General features: G+C 46.2%; 1 protein-coding gene across 1 annotated transcript in view; it reads left to right on the top strand.

Moving 5' to 3' along the window:
* The window catches only part of ZNF407 (zinc finger protein 407), a 527,028-nt gene that overhangs the window by 329,028 nt on the left and 177,258 nt on the right, over positions 1–20,742 (top strand). Inside the window, exon 6 of the mRNA XM_054985255.1 lies at positions 15,594–15,714. Coding sequence (XP_054841230.1) covers positions 15,594–15,714 — 121 coding nt within the window. The remainder of the gene's footprint in view (positions 1–15,593; positions 15,715–20,742) is intronic.

Below are 20,742 nucleotides of genomic sequence, written 5' to 3'. Positions count from 1 at the left end.
ACTTTCTGTTGCCGAATCACTCAATAAGAACCAACAGTTAATCACACTATTCTGAAGGGCCATTACCTGGGAAAGACTATCAAACAAATTCCTACGTAGATTTACATACAACTGACAGCCGACCATTATATGCTGGATTGATTCAGGAAGATTCATTCCACAAGGGCAGAGCTGCTCAGGGAAAGGGACTTGCTGGTATCTTCCACAGAGAACATTAGAAGGAAACACATTCAATCTAGGCAACATAAAAGCCCTACATTGAAGGGGAATCTCAAGATCATTACAGCAGTACTCGATTACAGCAGTACTCTCCAGGGAGCCAGACGTACATGTTCGGGCTTATCCCTGGGACTTTCACCCCCAGAGGCTATTCCATTTTATTGCTATTCTTTAAAGATTCCAGCTCAACACAGAGCCTTCACATTGGCTAGACTTAACTCCTTCCCCTCTAAAGTGCTTTCTGGTCGTTTCTCTGGACTCCCTTATTCTGAACGAGTTTGTGACTGTGGACAAGGAAAGTTAGAGACCTTGGATCATATAATATTTTTTTTGCCCTAAGTGGGGTAAGGAGAGAGAGATTTATTATTCCTATTATGTTAAAAGAAAAGCTTCCCTTCCTTCCTTGGGCAATCTCAGTGTTATTTTCTGATAACTTTCCTGACAATCAAACCTCTGCTATAGTGGCTTCCTTTTTAGCCACAGTGATAAAGAAACAAGATTTTCATGAGTTTAGATAATTTAAAGTGATAATGACGAGTTATGTCTATGTGAATTGGGTATGTTCAAGTGTACAGTTCATATTTTGTTGGTGTTTGTATGGCTTATGGCTTCGGCCGGAAAAGCAATAAACATATTATTATTATTATTATAAATAGAGAGACATCTTCCCAGGCTGAGAATCTATACCTAATGAAGTGGGAGAACATATATAAGGCTGTACAGGGCAAGTTTAGAACGTTCCAGATCTAAAAGTCTTGGTTTAATAAATCTAAAATTATATAGTTCATTAGACAGGAAAAAATCCTCTACTTCAATCCCGATATGGTTGAGTTTGGATGCAATTCTGGCTAGCTAGGTTGCACTGTATAAATCGCTTTTTAGATAAGTAAGCAAGCTACCAGGCTCGGAAGATTTGCGATAACATTTTAACGTTAAATTGCAGCAGAGGCACATTGGTTCATCTTCGTTCTTCTGTGCCTCCACACATGGGGACTGCGCAGGCGCAGGCCAGCCGCCGGAGAATTTTCTAGAGCTTCCATGGCTCCGAAGGGGCCGTTTGTCGCGCGCCTCAGCGACCGTTTTCCCGCCCAAACGGTCACGTGATCCTCCAGCGACCAACGGCCCCTTCCCTCAGTTCTCTTCTTGCCGCCGCTTGGAGAGAACGTGAGCTTTGTGCTCTGTGCTTTTTGTGCTTCGTGCTTCTATTGACTGATCTTTGGACTCTTGACTTCGGACTTCGGACCTCGACCATTCTTCGGATCTTGACTTGGACTTGACGTGGACTCGGTATTTACGACTCGGACTGTTTTTGACCCTTCTCTCGCGTGCCCCTGAAGATGGCCTCTACGGCTCTCTTCAAGCATTGCCTGCAATGCCACACTAAAATAGCCAAATCCGATGGCCATGATTTGTGCCTTTTTTGCTTGGGGGAGACCCACAATGTCTCGGCCTGTAGGATCTGCCAGGGTTTCACCAGCAAGGCCCGGCAGGATCGCAAGGCCCGGCTAAATTCCTCGCTGTGGCAGAAGGTCATGTCTGAGGGAACCCCGTTACCTCCGTCCAAGGCCGGCCCTAGCCCCTCTGCCGAACGGCAATCAACAGCTGGCTCAGTGGCCTCCGCGAGGTCGGGGTCGAAACCGCGCCCCCCGAGTGCCTCGGCGTCGAGAGCGGCCTCTCCAGCGCAGGGACCGGTGCGGCCGCCCCGTAGCGCATCTTCCACCAGGTCTGATCCGAGACCAGCGTCGGAACCGAGAATTCTGGTGCCGAGTCCCCGGTCGGAACCGACGGCGGGTTCGATCCTGATCAAGGTGAAGCGACCGAAACCGAGGTCCCCTTCGAAATCGAGGAGCGCGTCGGCTCCGGAGTCTTCTTCTTTAGAGCCACCCAAAAAGAAGAAGAAGACCAAGCATCGTCGATCGCCGCGTCCCTCTCCGCAGGAGGAGGTCATCGTGCTCCCACACACGCCCTCTCCTCATCTGGGTTCCCCCGAACCAGGGGAGGTGTCCGAACCGGTGCCGGATCCGACGGCCTTCGAGACTGTACAGGCAGAATTCTCCTCTGGACCGGAACCGAGCCCGCGGTCCCGTCGGAGCCGACCGTCGCCTGCCCGTCGATCATCAAGGTCGGAACCGAGCCCGTCACCTCTTCGGAGCCGTCCATCTCCTACGCCTCCTGTCGGTCGCGAGAGGCGTCGGTCCGGAGACAGTGTCCATTCCGTCCGGTCCACCGCATCCCGACATCGCCAGGCCTCCTACCTTCCCCCGTCGTACCACTGTCAGTGGGAAGGAGCGCCGGCGGCTTTCTCCGCATCGGAACCGAGGCCTTCAACATCACGGCAAGCTTGGTTTCCGCCTCCGGTCCACGGTGAGGGGTCCCAGCTCGGTTCCGAGGAGGGCGATGTGGAGAGCCTCGGCGACTACCAGTCGGAGTCCTGGTCCGAGCCGTCGCCGGCTGAGGATCTAGTGCCATCTACGGGCTCACCATTCGAGGACCTCCGCATCTACTCCGACCAGATGGCAAGAATGGCTCAGGCTCTCGAGATGGATATCTCTTCGGCAGTCCCCCAGACCAAGGACAAGCTCCTCAAGCGGATCTACGGGGATAGTCCGGCGTCCGTTGGCTTCCCCATGCTCGAGGGTATTGAGGAGATTGTGGAGAAGGTGTGGAAGGTGCCCTGTGACCAGCCTCCAACATCTAAGAGGATTGAGCAGCTTTACAAAATCAAGCAGGGCACCTGGCCGGCATTGGTGAAGCACCCTCCACCTTCCTCCTTGGTCACGGAGGAATTCAACCCCCGACGATCGGGTCACTCCTCGGTGCCTGCCGATAAAGAGGGCAAGAAGCTTGATGCCATGGGCAGGCGCCAGTACATTGTCGCTTCGCTGGGTCTGAGGATCGCCAACTACCAGACCATCATGGCTGGGTACCAGCTGTACCTCTGGGAGAAGTTGGCATCCTACACTCGAGACCTCCCACCTGAGCAGAAGGCTGTCGTCTCCCTGTTGCAGACGGAGGCTGTCAGGCTGTCTAAGCAGCAGATGAATGCTGGGAGCCACGCTGCTGACACTGCTGCTCGGGGAATGGCTTCGGCGGTGGTCCTCAGGCGCCACTCCTGGTTGCGGTCTACGGCCCTGTCCCAAGAGGAAGAATTGCCCTATGAGGACTCCGTAAAGGGTTTCTTCTCTAGGTTCTTCCTGGTCCCTAAGAAGGATGGGGGCTTACGTCCCATTTTAGATCTGAGGGACCTTAATACCTTCCTCAAGGTGACCAAATTCAAAATGGTTACGTTGGCGGCTGTGATCGCCTTGCTGAAACAGGGGGATTGGTTTGCGGTTCTTGACTTAAAGGACGCATACTTTCACGTGGGGATACGAGAGGAGCACAGGAGATACCTGAGCTTTGTTTACCGGCAAAGGGTTTTCCGGTATAAGGTGCTCCCCTTTGGCCTGTCCACTGCCCCACGAGTGTTCACGAAATGTGTGGCCCCTGTGGTTTCCTTCCTACGGGAAGAAGGCTGTACCATCTTTCCGTACCTCGATGACTGGCTCATCGTGGCTGAATCGGAGTCTAGGCTGGTGCAGGACATTGACTTGGTACTTAGCACTTGCCAACGCCTGGGGCTCCTGGTGAACTTTGAGAAATCCAAACTGGTGCCCAACTGCAAGGTGTCCTACATTGGTGCACTGTTAGACTCTGTGGAGGGTAAGGCTCTGCTCCCCTTGGAGAGGGCTCGGTCCCTAAGGGGTCTAGTGTCCATGTTTAAAAGGAACCGATTCCAGTCTGTGCGCACTATCCAGTGCTTACTAGGGCATATGGCAGCGGCCACCTCTGTGGTGCCTTTTGCTAGGCTGCGTATGCGCCCGCTCCAGAACTGGTTTGTGCGGAGGTATGATGCTCTGCTGCACCCTCCGTCCCTCAAATTCTCTATCCCGAGGGTCATCCTCTCCTCCTTGGACTGGTGGCTGTCTGATGCCAACTTGTTTAAAGGAACCCCCTTTGGGTATCAGCACCATGACGTCACGGTTACCACTGATGCCTCTCTGTTGGGTTGGGGGGCTTACTGTGGTGATGTGTCTGTGCAGGATGTCTGGTCTGAGAGGGAAAAGACCCTCCATATCAATGTGCTTGAACTAAGGGCCATTCGTTTCGCACTTGTGTCTCTTACAGCACTGCTGAGAAATCGTCAGGTCTTGGTGCAGACGGACAACACGACTGCCATGTACTATGTGAATCAGCAGGGGGGCACAGTGTCCATGGCCCTGTGCCGGGAAGCCACGCTCACTTGGCAGTGGGCTATCAGGAACGGCGTGTCGCTCCGTGCTATACACGTGGCTGGGTCAGACAATGCCCGGGCAGATGCCCTCAGCAGGGTCCCTTTGCTGGACCACGAGTGGGAACTGAACGTAGAGTGCGTTGGGCCGATCTTCCAGAAGTGGGGTCATCCAGTGATAGACGTGTTCGCCACTGCGGCGACCGCCAAGGCCCACACGTTCTGTTCCAGGGCAGGGAGCGACCCCCTCTCTATTGGGGATGCCTTCCAGTTTACGTGGACGCAGGGCTTGCACTACATGTTTCCTCCGTTCCCCTTGATCCCCAGGGTCCTGTGCAAGATAGAGGAAGACAGGACGGACTGCATCCTGGTGGCCCCCTTTTGGCCACGGCAGGTTTGGTTCCCAAAGCTCCTACAGATGTCCCAACAGACATATGTGAGTCTGCCCCCTCGGCAAGACCTTCTCCTGAACGGGAGCCTAGTCCACCACGATCCCGGGAAGCTGCACCTGACGGCTTGGCGGATCGTTCCTCCCCTGTAGGCTTTACTGACGAGGTACAAAGGGTCCTCCTGAACGCTCGTCGGCCATCCACTAGGCGCGCTTATGCGGCCAAGTGGCGCAGGTTCGAGCTTTGGGCACTTGCCAAAGGAGTGGTGCCCGAAAGCAGTCCCTTGGGGGTTGTGTTCGAGTATTTGTGCCACTTGCGTGGCCTGGGCTTGAAGGTTTCCTCCCTCAAGGTCCACCTGGCAGCGATATCAGCTGCTCACGCCCGAATTGAGGGTGCTACGGTGTTTTCTCACCCACAATCCCGCCAGTTCCTTAAAGGCATGTATAATCTTTACCCGCCTGTGTCGGCACCAGTGCCTCAGTGGTCACTGTCCTTGGTGCTCTCACGTCTCATGTTGCCTCCATTTGAACCTATGGCTACCTGCCCCTTGGATATGCTATCCTATAAGGTAGCATTCTTGGTGGCCGTGACGTCGGCCAGAAGGGTCAGTGAGCTGTCTGCACTGCGGTCTGACCCTCCCTTTCTTGTGTTTCATCCCAACAAGGTGGTCCTGCGTCCCTGCCTCGGGTTCCTGCCCAAAGTGGTGTCCGCCTTCCACCTCTCGCAGGATATCTCACTGCCTGCATTCTTTCCTCAACCTTCCTCTAAGGGGGAAAAGGCCCTTCATTCCCTAGACTTGAAGAGGGCCCTAGCCTATTACCTGGATAGGATGAAGGAATTCCGCTCCTGTCCTCACCTGTTTGTATGTTTTGGGGCCAAGGACAAGGGTAACAGGGCTTCCTCACAGACCCTGTCTAGGTGGATTGTGACGGCCATTAGCAAGGCCTATTCCCTGGCAGGGGTGGCTTGCCCGCTTCATGTCAGAGCCCACTCCACGCGGTCCCAAGCATCCTCTTCGGCACTCCTTAGGGGGGTGCCCCTGGTTAACATTTGTAAAGCAGCCACATGGTCCTCTGCAGACACCTTTGTCAGGCATTACGCCGTTGATGTCAATGCGGAGCAGGATGTATCTGTGGCCAAGGCTGTCTTACACTCCCTTTTCTCCTGAGGGAGTTTTGGGATGACTTTCTTGGCGTACCTGCTGGGTACCCTTGTGTGAAAGAGTGTATATATGTACCTTGGGGTGTATATATGTAAATATTGAGTATTTATGTGTCCTTACACATTTTTTACATAGATGTTTATATGCATATCTATTTGTTGTTGTTCTTGTTTGTTCAATAAAATTGTGTTGGACTTCACCCCCGCCTTCCTTATTGTGTGAAGCTTGGTACACTCCCATGTGTGGAGGCACAGAAGAACGAAGATGAAAACAGGGTTAACATACCTGTAACTTATGTTCATCGAGTTCTTCTGTGCTGACACACAACCCTCCCTCCTACCCCGCTGTGAACTCCAATGCACGATAATGTGATGGCTGTAACGGAAATTGGTGTTTTTAAGGTGTTATGGCTGAAGTGTGTTGGTCAAGCGGTGGCAAGGGAGAACTGAGGGAAGGGGCCGTTGGTCGCTGGAGGATCACGTGACCGTTTGGGCGGGAAAACGGTCGCTGAGGCGCGCGACAAACGGCCCCTTCGGAGCCATGGAAGCTCTAGAAAATTCTCCGGCGGCTGGCCTGCGCCTGCGCAGTCCCCATGTGTGTCAGCACAGAAGAACTCGATGAACATAAGTTACAGGTATGTTAACCCTGTTTTACCTCTTGTAAAGTAAAATTGTTTAATTTGAGATAAAGAACATCTAGTCAAGTTTATTATCCTATTGCGATGCATCACCGATTTGAGGTTATGATTGAAGGTGATACCCAGATATCTTAAGGATTTAATTTGCTCGATTTCCAAGTTACCAATAAACCATTTTTGTGGGTACCAGCTTTTAGAAAAAACACTACTTTAGCTTTAGAGTAGTTAACAGGAAGTAGGTTGCATTGACAATAACTACAAAATGCGTTCAGATATCGTAGACCCACTTTTGTATAGGAAAGGATTGCTGTATCTGCATAAAGAAGCAGAGGGACAGCCAGACCTCCTAATCTAGGTAGATAACCATTTATGAGATTAAGAGATTGTGCTATATCATTTAGAAAGAGGTTAAAAAGATGGGGGGCTAACACACAGCCTTGTTTAACCCCCTTCAGCACAGGTATTTTGTCAGTTAAATAACCTCTTGCAGAATATTTTACTTGACAGGTAGTAGCCATGTGTAGTTTTTTCAATAGGAATAATTGTCATGGCCCAGTCTGGGCTCATTGAGAGTGAGGACTCCTCAGGAGGAGAGGGGCTTTGTGTAGCCAGCCAGGACTCCTCAGGAGAAGAGGGGCTCCATGTAGCCAGCCCTAACTCAGCAGAGGCCGGTAATCAGGAGCTGCAGCTGCTGGCTAATCAGAGCTTACAGCCAGCAGCTGAGGCAGACCCACCAGTACTCTCCAGCCCCAGCACCACAGGGGAACCTCATCCAGGTACTTCCAAAGGGGAAGCTCAGTCAGGGACTGCCAACACCACAGGGGAGGCCCAGCCAGGGGCTTCCACCCCCCAAGTTCACCCACGCCTAAAGAACGCCACAGGCAAAGGCAGAGGCTGGAGTTGCAGGAGAGGTGGTACAGTGCTCATCTCCTGAACCGATGCCAGCTGCTGGAGAGCGATGATGAGTAGCAGTAGGATGGAGCCCCAGCAGCTGGCTGCAATCCATACCTTGCTATAAAAGCTGAACTGAGGGAACTGCCAGGTGTGGAAGCAAAGTGTCCAACTACCTGCAACCACTCCGTGTGCCATGTATCTTGCTCGTACCTGCCTTTGTATCTGATGCTATTGGTAACTGACCTTGGACTGGATCTGACCTGGCTCTTGGACTCTGGATTCACTTTTGGTGTTTACAGCAGACAGCTTTTTGTACTCGATATGGACAGTATGACTACCTTCTGATGCCGTTTGGCCTGACCAATGCACCAGCTGTGTTCCAGAGGTTCATGAACGACATCTTTCATAACCTCCTGGATCAGTTTGTCATAATTTATTTGGACAACAGCTTAATTTATTCTCAGGATCCCACAGACCACCGACAGCATCTGTGCGCCACACTCCAGCAACTACAGCAACATGGTCTGTTCGCCAAGTTGGAAAAGTGTGCCATCCACCTCCGGGCAGTGGAGTTCCTTGATCATGTAATCTCGCCCCAAGGGATTCAAATGGACCCCAGAAAAGTTGAGGCCGTACAGACTTGGCAAGCCCCCCCCCCCAAAAGACATGCAGTGTTTCCTAGGCTTCGCCAATTATTACCACCAGTTTATCCCAGGCTTTGCTAAGACCACTGTCCCACTGACGTAGCTACTGTCCCACTGACGTAGCCATTCCAGTGGACCCCCAAGGCAGATCAAGCACTTCAAGCCCTGAAGGTCCGCTTCACTGCCGAACTGGTCTTGCAATACCTGGACCCCCAGCTACCATTTACTGTGGAGGCGGACACTTCTAGCACCACGATCAGGGCCATACTTTCCCAGCAAGAGCCCTCCTCGAGCCCTCTGCTTCCCTACACCTATTACTCCCGCCAGCTCACCCCAATGGAGAAAAACGACACCATCTGGGAGCAGGAGTAACTTGCCATCAAGGTGGCCTTTGAGGTTTGGCGGCACCACCTTGAGGAAGCGTGACACCCGGTCCAGGTACTCACTGACCACCAAAACCTGGTGCACCTCCAGACGGCTCATCGTCTGAACCAGAGGCAGATCTGGTTGTCCTTATTCTTTTCCTGGTTCAACTTTAAAATGACCTATGTACCCAGCTCCCAGAATAAACGAGCCAATGCCCTCTCGAGAAAGCCGGAGTATGCTTCACCAGCCGGAGAACAGCCCCATACCACCATATTACCTCCAGAAACTTTTGCAGCCGTCCAACCTGCCCTACGACTTTCCGCCAGAATCTGCACGCAACACTTGCAGGACCCATCACCCAGAAGCAGCTCCAGGACCTCCACACTTCCCCACACCCAAATGCAGCTGGATTTGCAGAAGAGCGTGGCCTGCTCATCCATCAGGGCTGGGTTTATGTTCCCCTGGGCCCATTGCACAACGAGGTACTACAACTGGCACATGATGCCAGGCCTGCTGGACATTTTGTCTGTCACAAATCTACCCACCTACTGACCCAGGAATTTTGGTGGCCTCGGGTTCAATCTGATGTGGTCCGATATCTGAGAACCTGTGATACCTGCAGGTGAGCCAAGGATCACCCTGAGAAAACCTCTGGACATTTATTACCCCTGCCTACACCCCCGGGGCCCTGGAAGGTTATCTCCATGGACTTTATCACTGACCTGCTCTGCTCCAAAGGTCACATGTGTATCCTGGTGGTGGTGGATCTGTATATTAATGCTCACTTCATTTCCTCTCCCGGACTTCCCACAGTCCAGGCTACCACACAGCTCTACTTACAACACATCTTCAGGCTTCATGGGATATCAGACCATCTGATCACAGACTGGGGAGTCCAGTTCACCTCCCGGTTCTGGTGTGCCCTTCACAGGCTCCTCGGCATCCAGATCCACCCGTCCTCTGCACACCACCCCCAATCCGATGGAAAAACCAAACGCACTAATGCAACCCTGGAACAGTACCTGAGGTGCTACTCCAACTACCAGCAGGATAACTGGGTGGCTCTAATCCCCCTGACCGAATTCGGCTACAACAATGCGGTGCACACATCCACCCAGCAAACACCCTTTATGGCAAATTATGGATACCACCCTCGGTTCTTTTCCAGCACTACATCCTCCTCTGGTGTTCCAGCCACCAATGACTACCTACAAAAACTCCAGTCTCTGCACCAACTCTTGAACGAGCAATTGCAACAGTCTAAGGAGGCATACAAGAAGACTGCAGACCAGAAACACCAACCAGGTAAACCTTTGAAGGTGGGAGATCAAGTCTGGCTCTCAAGCTGCCCCATCCATACCCAGAGACCATCCTGCAAACTGGATGCCCAATTTTTCAGCTCGTTCACCATCACAGACCAGGTCAACCCTGTGGCCTTTTGACTGCGCTGGCCTCCTACATGCCTGATTCACCCGGTCTTCCACTGATCTCTCCTGGTTCCTGCCTCGCCCCCAGACCCGCAGAGACCTCAGCCACCTCCTCCGCTGCTGGTGCTTGTTGATGATGTCCAAAAGAGATACACTCACAGGAGCAATAAATTTATAAGTATTGATCAGTGCTGGCGCTACACACTTATTTATAATGAATGACCCCTTACAACTGAGTTCATTTTACAATTGAGTTCATTCCAATTCCACAAAGGAAAATTCCAAAGGTCCGTGTTCCTCTACAAACTCTTCAATTACAGCAACAGTGTCCCAAATGTAATTTCTTCCTCCTCTTCTCTGGGAAGAATTCTCCACGTAATACTTGAACGCGGTAATATTCAAACAATTGTAAACGCCCAATCTGGCTGCTGGCTGTACAGGCTCAGATTTCGTATATTTGCTTCCTCGGGGGCATTACATACCGCTGCTGCTCTTCCGTATTTTCTAAAGTTTCAAAATAGAGAGGAGGGACACCGGTGGCTGCGGATGTTCTCGCGCAGTCAGACTCGTTTGAATATTCGTTTGAATATTACCGCGTTCAAGTATTACGTGGAGAATTCTTCCCAGAGAAGAGGAGGAAGAAATTACATTTGGGACACTGTTGCTTTAATTGAAGAGTTTGTAGAGGAACACGGACCTTTGGAATTTTCCTTTATGGAATTGGAATGAACTCAATTGTAAAATGAACTCAGTTGTAAGGGGTCATTCATTATAAATAAGTGTGTAGCGCAAGCACTGATCAATACTTATAAATTTATTGCTCCTGTGAGTGTATCTCTTTTGGACATTGTTAATTTGGTACAGGAACAGCCATTTGTTTGCTTGGTGCTTGTTGATGAGCAGGAAGAATATGAAGTTGCCCAGGTCCTGGACTCCTGCTGCTGCCGGGACAGCTGCAGTATCTGGTGGATCGGAAGGGTTATGGCCCAGAAGACCAATCCTGGGAGCCTGCCAGCAACCTCTATGTTCCAGACATCATCCACCAGTTCCACAGGACCTACCCCCAGAAACTTGGTCCGCAGAATGGAGGGGGGCCTGAGGAGGGGGGATGGCGTCATGGCCCAGTCTGGGCTCAGTGAAAGTGAGGATTCCACAGCCAGGACTCCTCAGGAGAAGAGGAGCTCCATGTAGCTGGCCCTGACTCAGCAGAGGCTGGTAATCAGGAGCCACAGCTGCTGGCTAATCGGAGCTTACAGCCAGCAGCTGAGTCAGAGCCACCAGTACTCTCCAGCCCCAGCACCACAGTGGAAGTTTATCCAGTGACTTCCACAGGGCAAGCTCAGTCAGGGACTGCCAACACCACAGGAGAAGCCCAGCCAGAGCCTTCCACCACCACCCCAGGTTCGCCCACGCCTAAGGCAAAGGCAGAGGCTGGAGCTGCAGGAGAGGTGGCACAGTGCTCGTCCCTTAACTGACGCCAGCTGCTGGAAAATGATGATGAATAGTTGTAGGATGGAGCCCCAGCAGCTGGCTGCAATCCATGCCTTGCTATAGAAGCTAAACTGAGGGAACTGCCAGGCGTGGAAGCAAAGTGTCAAACTACCTGCAACCACTCCGTGTGCTGTGCACCTTGCTTGTGCTGCCTTTGTATCTGATGCTATCGGTAAATGACCTTGGACTGGACCTGACCTGGCTCTTGGACTCTGGATTCACTTCTGGCATTTACCTTGTGCTCTGACCATGGACTGAACTTGGCTTTTGTACCTTGGATGCCCACCGGGCTTTCAGGTGAGGGCTTAGACTTGCAACTACCAGCTTGGGCGAGCCTGGCCCATGACAATAACAGTTGCATATCTATCCCTATATTCATTTGTTTATTCCATAACTTATCTCTGAGTATTAAATCAAATGCACTCTTCAAATCAATGAAGGCAACATAAAGTTTTTTTCTTCCTGTATTCATGTATTTCTCAGCAAGAAAGTCCAAGGTGAAACAATGATCTATGGCAGATTTTCCTTTAGAAAATCCTATTTGTTCTGGGTCGATTATGTTGTTTAATTGCATCCAATCTGTTAACCGACATTCTAGATGTTGTGCATATAATTTACCCATAATAGATAATAAACTGATGGAACAAAAGTTCTCACGTAAATCTAAGCCTCCTTTTTTATAGATTAGGACTATTATAGAGTTTAACCAGGAGTTTGGGACTATTCCATACATGTTGGTTGTTGTGGGTTTTCCGGGCTGTATTGCCGTGGTCTTGGCATTGTAGTTCCTGATGTTTCGCCAGCAGCTGTGGCTGGCATCTTCAGAGGTGTAGCACCAAAAGACAGAGATCTCTCAGGTACTGCATCTGTTATGGGGGGCGGTAATCCTGATATATTTTAAATTTTCATTTATTTATTTATTTTGCAAATCTGGTGCTCATTTCAGGTTTGTAGCAAGATCTTTCTTGTTTGTTCATGGCTCCAGTTTCCAGATTGAAGTATCCACAGATTTGGCCATGTTGAGAATTACATATATTGATGCATGGTTTGGAAAGAGTGGATAGACAGAATTTTTTATCCCTATCAATATACCTGAGCCAAAGTGATAGGCATTAGATTTAGGAGAAACAGAAATATTTCATTTTTCTAAAATTACTTTTAAAATTTCAAACATAACATAAACACCATCTAGATTACAGATATAACATTCAGAGTCATATAAAAGAATAGAAAAAGAAAAATATATATGATAAAAGAAAAAAAAGAGAAAAATAAAATATAAGAGAAAAATAAAAGGTGAAAAAAGAAAGAAAACAAGCAATGTTGAATCAACTTTATCTTGTACTATATAGAACTCGGAGAGAAAATTTTTAATGGCATTTTCCCTTTTTTCTAGAGCATTTCCATGTATACTACAAATCTAATCTCTTTTCCACAGGCCTTTGCAGTAGTAAGAGGCAGACATGCTTAAACCTCAAGTTACTTGGGGAAACAAAAGAAATGAAACAGTTGTCTCTCATATCTAATTTTGTCATAACCAGGATCTTTTTTCTTTTACTGTTTTTTTCCTTCTCAGCCTGTAATGCAGTGTTTTGGAATGAGATTGTCCATTATTCTTGGACCATGGTATATTTTTGGCTGATTCCTGCATAGTTCCCCCTGCCCCCTTAGATGTGTTGCCTTAAGCTATTGAAAAGTGTAGGATCTTCGTTTCTTTGGTTAGCTTGTTTCTTTTCAGTTACAGATGTCCTGACTAACATCCAAGCTATGCCAAAGAGAAGCCAAATCCATATTTTACTATTTTTCAAAGTCCTTAAGTAATAATAATCTGGACCTTTAAAAGAAATTCAACACAATTGTGTCTAATTGTGAGAGCATTTTACTGCCTTATTGTTATTATGTTTATGTTACAGAAGTATAATCAGAAAATAATAATGGGAGAGAAGGAGTAATAACTATATGATTCTAATTAGAAATTACAAGATTACAAAAATATGTTACAGTTTATTTCTTTGTACATGGTCATGAAGAAGATAAATCTCTGTTTTGTTTTGGATTGTTTTTATTGATGATCTCAAGATCTCCTTATTGCTAGAGCTTTTCAAAAATTCCTGAAGGCATGACGCTTAAAATGAAACTATGGGAGTTGATGAACTTGTTAATGAAATGTAATAATCTCACCTTAAAGGAGAAAGGAAAATTAGGTATAGCAGAAAATACTGGAAGAATGGATGTGATACAACTATTGGTAGAGTCTCTAAAACACCTTCCCAAGAGGTCTTTTCCTGACCCATACTAGCCCCTTTTGGTCACCTGTGTTTTATCCCAACATGCATCTGTTCCCACATACTTACATTTTAAAGGAAATATGAAAGGAAATTTGAAAGTGAAATGTGTTGCTGCTACTATTACTTCCACCCAGTGTCTTCAACACAGATTATCATATTAGAGCTATGTGCAAATTATTTGTAAATGTGCAAATTGGGTTATTTAATGTATTCATAAACTTGGCAGATCTGCTTTGCTATAATGGGAAGTATATTTAATGTAGCCAGTAAAAAGAATCAGTTGTACACTGCTTGCAGGGTTCTTCTTGATCCAAAGGAAGAATTGCAATATTTAAAGTTAATACAGTGCTCTGTTCCATTTCTCATTCCCTTACTTGGCATATGACCATTACTTTCATTTCAAGATACCTTTTCAGATATATTGTGGTAGATATCCACATACACCTGTTTTTATGAATAATTGAACTTACGCTCAGATTGGAAATTTATATAGTCACCTGTGCCAAAACCATGTTGGCCTAAGGTCTGAAAACACATTGGACCATTCAAATGTGAAAGATGCACATTGATATTGATCAAAAATCACTTTTTGTTTGAATAACTTAATCCCCTAGATGGTACTGTTCTCCGGACAGGTTGCCACATGGTAGTATTTGACATTGCTTCCTCATAGTACCTTCCTCACAAGATTCCAGAGCTCCAGTTTGCCACTCAGGTTTGCTGCAGTCATATAATTTGCCTTATCAGTACAAAATTATTATGTATTGACACTCTGTCCGGCGACGCCAGCCTTTTGTCCACCCCCACCACCAGCCCTGCAGTAGCAGACACCCCCTTTAGGCCCTGCAGCACAGCCTCTGGCAGTACCTCAGTTGCAGGAGCCCCTACAGGCCTCCAGGTCTCTCTCACCCTTAGGCCAGTTGCAGCCGATGCCCAGGCACAACTCTGGGGAACAGCCTGCAGCCACTCAGCAGACTCACCTGTCTCCTGCAGTTGCCCAGATGGCTCCACTTCATCTAGGCTCACAGGAGGTTGCCATCAGCACAAGTCAGGCAGGCGCAGGCCCCAAGATGGCAAGGGAGCCACTGGAGAAGGTTCAGAAGCAGCAGAGATGAGCCAGGCAGAGAGCAGACCAAATGCCCCACCCTAGATGGGGATGGAGTGGGTGGGGCCAGGAGACTGCAGAGTCTACCCAGCCCTCCTATCAGATAGGCTGGGAGCAGGGCCAGTCAGGGAGACGGGGCGACGATTGGGGGCAGAGCCAGGGAGGTGGGGCCAGGGGAGGCCTTTAAATTCAGGTTCCTGTGAAGGCCGAGGAGGATTTTGCAGGGAGAGACAGCTGGAGCGTGCTGCTACTCCCAGGGCAGGGGAAGGAACAAGGTGGTGCGACCCCCTTCCCTGCCCATCTGAGGCCGGAGGACACCTGCCTGGAGAGCTGGTTGGATGGCAGGCTTTCAGGAGAGGGCGCCAGTGAGGGAGGATCCTCACACAGTTGGACAAATATCATACAAGTACATGGTAAGGCAATTTACAACACATGGACAACCATGATATGGAAGCATTTTCAAGAAATGATAGACCCAAGTCAGGTGATACTAAAGTTAAATGTATGAATAATTAGCCACTATGGTAGGCAATATATGTTGCAGAGAATCAGTCCACAAATGTTTTGTGCACCAGATTTCAGGCATTTCTCTTAGAATTGCAATGTTTACTTACCCTTTTACAGTATTGTAGGTTAACAATCAGTAAACCTTACTTTCTCTTTTCTACCTGTAAAAACGAATCTCTTTCACTGTCTTTCAGGAGAGAAGCCATTCAAATGTGATGAATGTAACTTTGCTTCTACAACCCAGTCACATCTGACACGACACAAACGTGTCCATACTGGAGAGAAACCCTACAGATGCCCTTGGTGTGACTACAGGTAATTGGAGCAGAAAGGCTGGTGATTCAGTGGAGTTCATACAATTTACTTATTAAAATATATTAACATACTTTCTCATCAATATAGTGTTAAGTAAATTAGGGGTTGGAAGCTGTTGTTCGTCAAATAGTGGAGAAGAAACGTGTTTTGAAGCCTTTTGAAGTGAAACATTGAAGGGCTAATGCTGTTTATTTCACAGGTGCTCTTGCGTCTGTTAGAATTCTCTGTGGAGGGATGGCTGATCTGCATTGCCTTTTTCAGATCAGCTGCATTTTTGAAAAAAAATCTTGGTTGAGTTGCAGCCATGACACTAAAGAAGAATGTCCCCCTAAGAATTCAACAGCTTCATTGTCCATTAAGCAGTTTCAATTGAAGCATTTGCCTGTTGTTTTAGGAACACTGATTGGAGCTTATTTTTCCTCTGTTTGCATGAAAAAATATTGTGAGTAATTCGTACAAAGGAAGATATATCTGTTTTTAAAGTAGAGAGTTAGATGGCTGTGAATTTCGTTACCTTTGAAATGAAACACTAGAACACAGATTGTTGTTAATGGACATTAGAAGCTACTTTTTTCACGGGTGGAATGGTTAATCCTAGTGTGTTTTGGCTAATCTCACCCCTTTATATATTCTGTTTCAAATCAGCCTGAAAGCATTGGGTGGGAAGTGCTGTATTAATTTAAATAAATGCTTTTGCCTTAGAAAAGAGCAAGAGTTCAGTAGTACATATAAGACTAACAAAATTTGTGGTAGGGTATGATACTGAAAAAGTGAGCTGTGAGTACAAAAGCTCATACCCTACCACAAATTTTATTAGTCTTATAGGTGCTACTGGACTCTTACTTTTTTCTACTGCTACAGACAGACTAACATGGCTACCCATCTTGATCTTGCTTTTGCCCTATCATAATGGCTTTTGCCTCTGGAACCACCTGAACCACTAGCACTGAACTACATTATTTGAAGGGGCCAGTGTTCATTCATTTTACAGCTCTGTTAATTTAGAAAAACACATTTGAGTTATATATGGTGACTACAGAAATGGAATCATCTTATGTTAAAGTAGAATAATCTTTGAAGTGTGTATTTTGATCAATGGAATAAAATACTGACATCTCCAAAGGTATAATATGAAATTATTATAAGTCACTTTATTAAAGAGCTGCACATTTGGCAGAAGCATCACCGCACATGATACCATCTGTCATTGATTTTTGTTTTGCATGGTTTTGTACTTTTTGTAAAATAGCAGACCAAAGGTAGCAAAACAAGGAGATTTTGTTCCAGGGTAATAAATAAGAAGCTCAAACTGCCTGGCCTGCAAATTGCATTAATTTTATAAATGCACTTTTCTAAAAACATGTCACTTGTGAAGGATATCCTACAAGCCTAAGGATAAATGGCATGCATTTTTAATATAATTATGTAAACTAAAATAAAATATTTTACATTTATTATGCATAATAAACTAATTAAACAATGCTCGGTAAGGGATTATAGCATCTGACATCAAGCACAGAAGGATTCATTGTGTGGATTCAGCAACACCAGCATTCTGAGTTAGGGAGGGTGACTCTATAGAGACCACTTTTCTCTTTTTGGACAGCTTCCCTGGGGAGTTCACCATTCCCTTTTATTTTGTGTATGTTCATACTTTGTAAAATAAAGACCCATTTATAATACGCTCTAGTGTGTGCAACAAAATAATTAAAACAAAACTGGCATATAGGTATTCTTTTAAAACTAAATAATCTTTCAGATACTTTGATAAGTCAGCAAATGCAGTATTGTGTGTTGTTTCTTATTATAGCTAAGTAAATGCTGATTTTACAGAACTCTTTATTGGAAGAAAAAAACATACCCCACTAATATTCACGGGGAGGCAGCTTTGTATGAACGGATGGCGCAGAACAGTATATGAAGGAATAGCTAGAGCAAATCTTCCCTGCCTTGTATGTCTCCCAGCAGCCCCCTGGGGCAACACCCCGGAAATCTTCCACTGCAGGTTGGCAGACTGTTGCTACAAATTGCATAGTAGCAAAAAAGGGCTGCAGTGAGGAGGAGGAACCAAAGAAATGGCATCCCTCTCCAGCTGGTGCTTGAGTAAGCTCCCCTGGAGAGAATATTGGGGTCCTTTTAATATTGCATCACTTCAATTTATTTCATTTTTTAAACCTGCATTTCATTTATTCTTCAACTGTTATATTTTAATATGATCTGTTGGTTGGGGGTGAGGAAGAGAATTAGAAAGAGGCATAGTCTGTGTACTGCAGAGAGAAAGATTAATGTGGGCCTGTGGGCTGTGAAGAACATGCCTTAATAAAAAGTCTTTAAAAATCTTTTAGAATAGTAAAAAACACCCCCTCTCCCAAATTCAGGTTTTGCTGAATTTGTGATGAATATGCGGTTGTTTTCTCATCCCACCCCACATAAAGAAATACTTTATTACATTCATTTTAATTCCATATTATATGTTTCTTGTTTTGTTTTATTTATGCATTTTCACCAGTTAGTGGTTAACTGCAGGTTTTATTGTGGGAGTAATGGTTTGTTTTTGCTGTTTTGTAAATTTGCATTCTAGAAAATATCATTTACTTTCTTTAAAACTTGATTGAAGGAAGTTTCTTAATTGTAGAATTGTTTATGGCCCAAAACAGAAGTCACAAGGAATCCTAATTTCCCTTCTGAGATCCCTCAGTTATAAAGCATGAATAAACTACTGCAGTGTACATTACAGAATTTCTTTAAAAATATCCTCCTTACTATAACTCTAATCACAGTGTCACATGCAAATTATTTTACTTTTGATTATTTACTTTCTATACACATTTCATGCTCCTTCACTATGGTTGGTAGTTCATATGTCAAACTAAGTTTAATGTTTCTTTAATTGCTATTAGCAATATTGGGTTCAGTCATGGAGTCTAGGGCTCAGGAATGGGAGGAATTGTTGACAAGCCATTTAGTCTGGGGGAGAATAGCATGCCACTTGCATTGCATGTATCACACACTTTCCCAGGCAAAATAACATTGGTAGTAGGATTCAAAAAAGCTTAGCTTCTTCTTTGATGCCCTGTTTGCTTGGCCAGAGGCAAATGTCAGGATGGTGACTGGCTTATAAAGAAATATGTGTGTTTACTAGAAAGCACGGTTATCCCTAAAACTGTGTGTACAAATGCTGAAAATTGTGCTTATTTTACGAAGTGATTATATATGTTTTACATAGTGCACAGTTCCATGGCAAGCAGAGTGCTTTTAATTTTTTTTAATGAAAGATCATGAGAAGAGAACCGTATGTTGATTTTTGTATAAAATAGCACACCAAGCACAGAAAAGGCATGTCTTTTAGAATCTAGAAGAATTTTATAGCATGGGAGTATTTTTTAAGCATGTGTTATTTATCGAACTCTTATAAGGCTTTCTTGTCCTCAAAATTACAAGATCTGTGACTGTCCTTTAGAGAAATGCTTAGGTGTTATAAAAAGGCAGGAGGAAGAATCCAATATACCTGCTTCCCTGTGTGTTTCCACTTCAGACCACCTCTTCTCACTGATCATGGCTGTCGTCACATGGGCCCTTATTTCGTCAGTTTTGCACTAGAAATAGTTTCTTCTGTTATCGTTATTAGAACGGATTCTCCCATCTTTTGATGACTACTTGCGCTTTCAGTCAGTCACATTAAAAGAGAAAAGCGCAATTCGACAGTCAGTCAAAGTGCCTCTGGAAACGGGGCCCTAAAAATCCCGCCCTTTTTGTAAAAAAAAAAAATCGCATATTTGCGCTATATCACTCTTCTATTATACCAATGTTGTGCTGGGCCAACCCAAAAGCCAACCGTGATAGGTAGCAGAGGTTTCCCACCCATGGCAGAATAGTGCTATAGCGTTATAGCGCTATAAGGCTGACATTTTTTTTAAAAAATTACTTTGAGGCTTAATTGCGGGTCGCACTGGGGCTTGTGGAAGTGTAGGGCAGGAGAATCAGTGTTAGGTGAGACAGATGATCAGGGAGAGTGAGCGTTTTGGTGTTGCAAAGCGTTCATAGTCGATCCAGGGCATTCACATGGAAGTGGATAAAGACGACATAAAGAGTTACAAAGCGTGAATTGGGGAGACTGGCGAAATCGCAAAAGAGCCGGAATAAGGTGAGAATTCAGCGGGAGATGGCGCTAGTTTGGCGCTAAATTTATGGCTGTGTGATGACGGCCCATGTTTAATCCTTTGCTCATTCCTTTCTCTGTTACCATGTGAAGTATAGACCTCTCATCCACAGCTGCCTGTGTTTTGAACCATTTTGAACCATTTGCTTTTGGTTCAACCATTTGCACATAGCTTCATTTGCTTTTGGTTGAACCAAAACCATTTGCACATAGCTTCATTTTCAGGTTTTACCATACTGTGCTGATCCCTGCATTATATATGCAGCTTAATCCTATCCTGCTGCTTTAACTATAGCCATGTGAGTAAACATGAGCCACAGTACTAGAAGTATGATCCTTTACTAGATAAGTAGAGCAGAATGCAGGCCCCTTTTAAAAATCTTATTCTGCCAGCAATATGTAGGCCAGTGTTGATTTCCTTTGGGATGTAGAAGGGCCAGGGCAACTGGCAGCCCCATCTCCTTCTGTGCTATGAAGGGCCTTTTGCTGATGACTGTCCTTGCTGTCCTGGTAGAGTGGGTAGGGCAGGGTCAAACAGAAAAAGCAGAAGGATATAAGGCTCTAGTGCCAGTACACACTTCTGTGCGTATTCCTGTACTCTGCCTCCCCTGCGCAACAAACTGGGCCGCTTGCTGACATCTAATTCATATTTTCTTGGCTCAGTGTAAAAACAGTTATGTTGTATTTAGCAAGCATGGGGAGATGGGGATAGTTTTATTGCACAAGCAAAAGAGAAGCTATATTATTGGTTTCCATTTGCATAGCTCATACTTCATCTTCCATCCCCTCTGCTGTTTTTTTTCAGTCACAAACAACTACCATTGTTAATATTTTTCTTGTCACTTTGAAAAGCTGCTTTCTTAATACAA

The sequence above is a fragment of the Eublepharis macularius genome, chromosome 7 (assembly GCF_028583425.1).
Source record: "Eublepharis macularius isolate TG4126 chromosome 7, MPM_Emac_v1.0, whole genome shotgun sequence".
In the NCBI taxonomy this organism is placed as follows: Eukaryota; Metazoa; Chordata; class Lepidosauria; order Squamata; family Eublepharidae; genus Eublepharis; species Eublepharis macularius.
The sequence above is the reverse complement of the archived record's forward strand: the minus strand, read 5'-3'. Positions and strand labels throughout refer to the sequence as shown.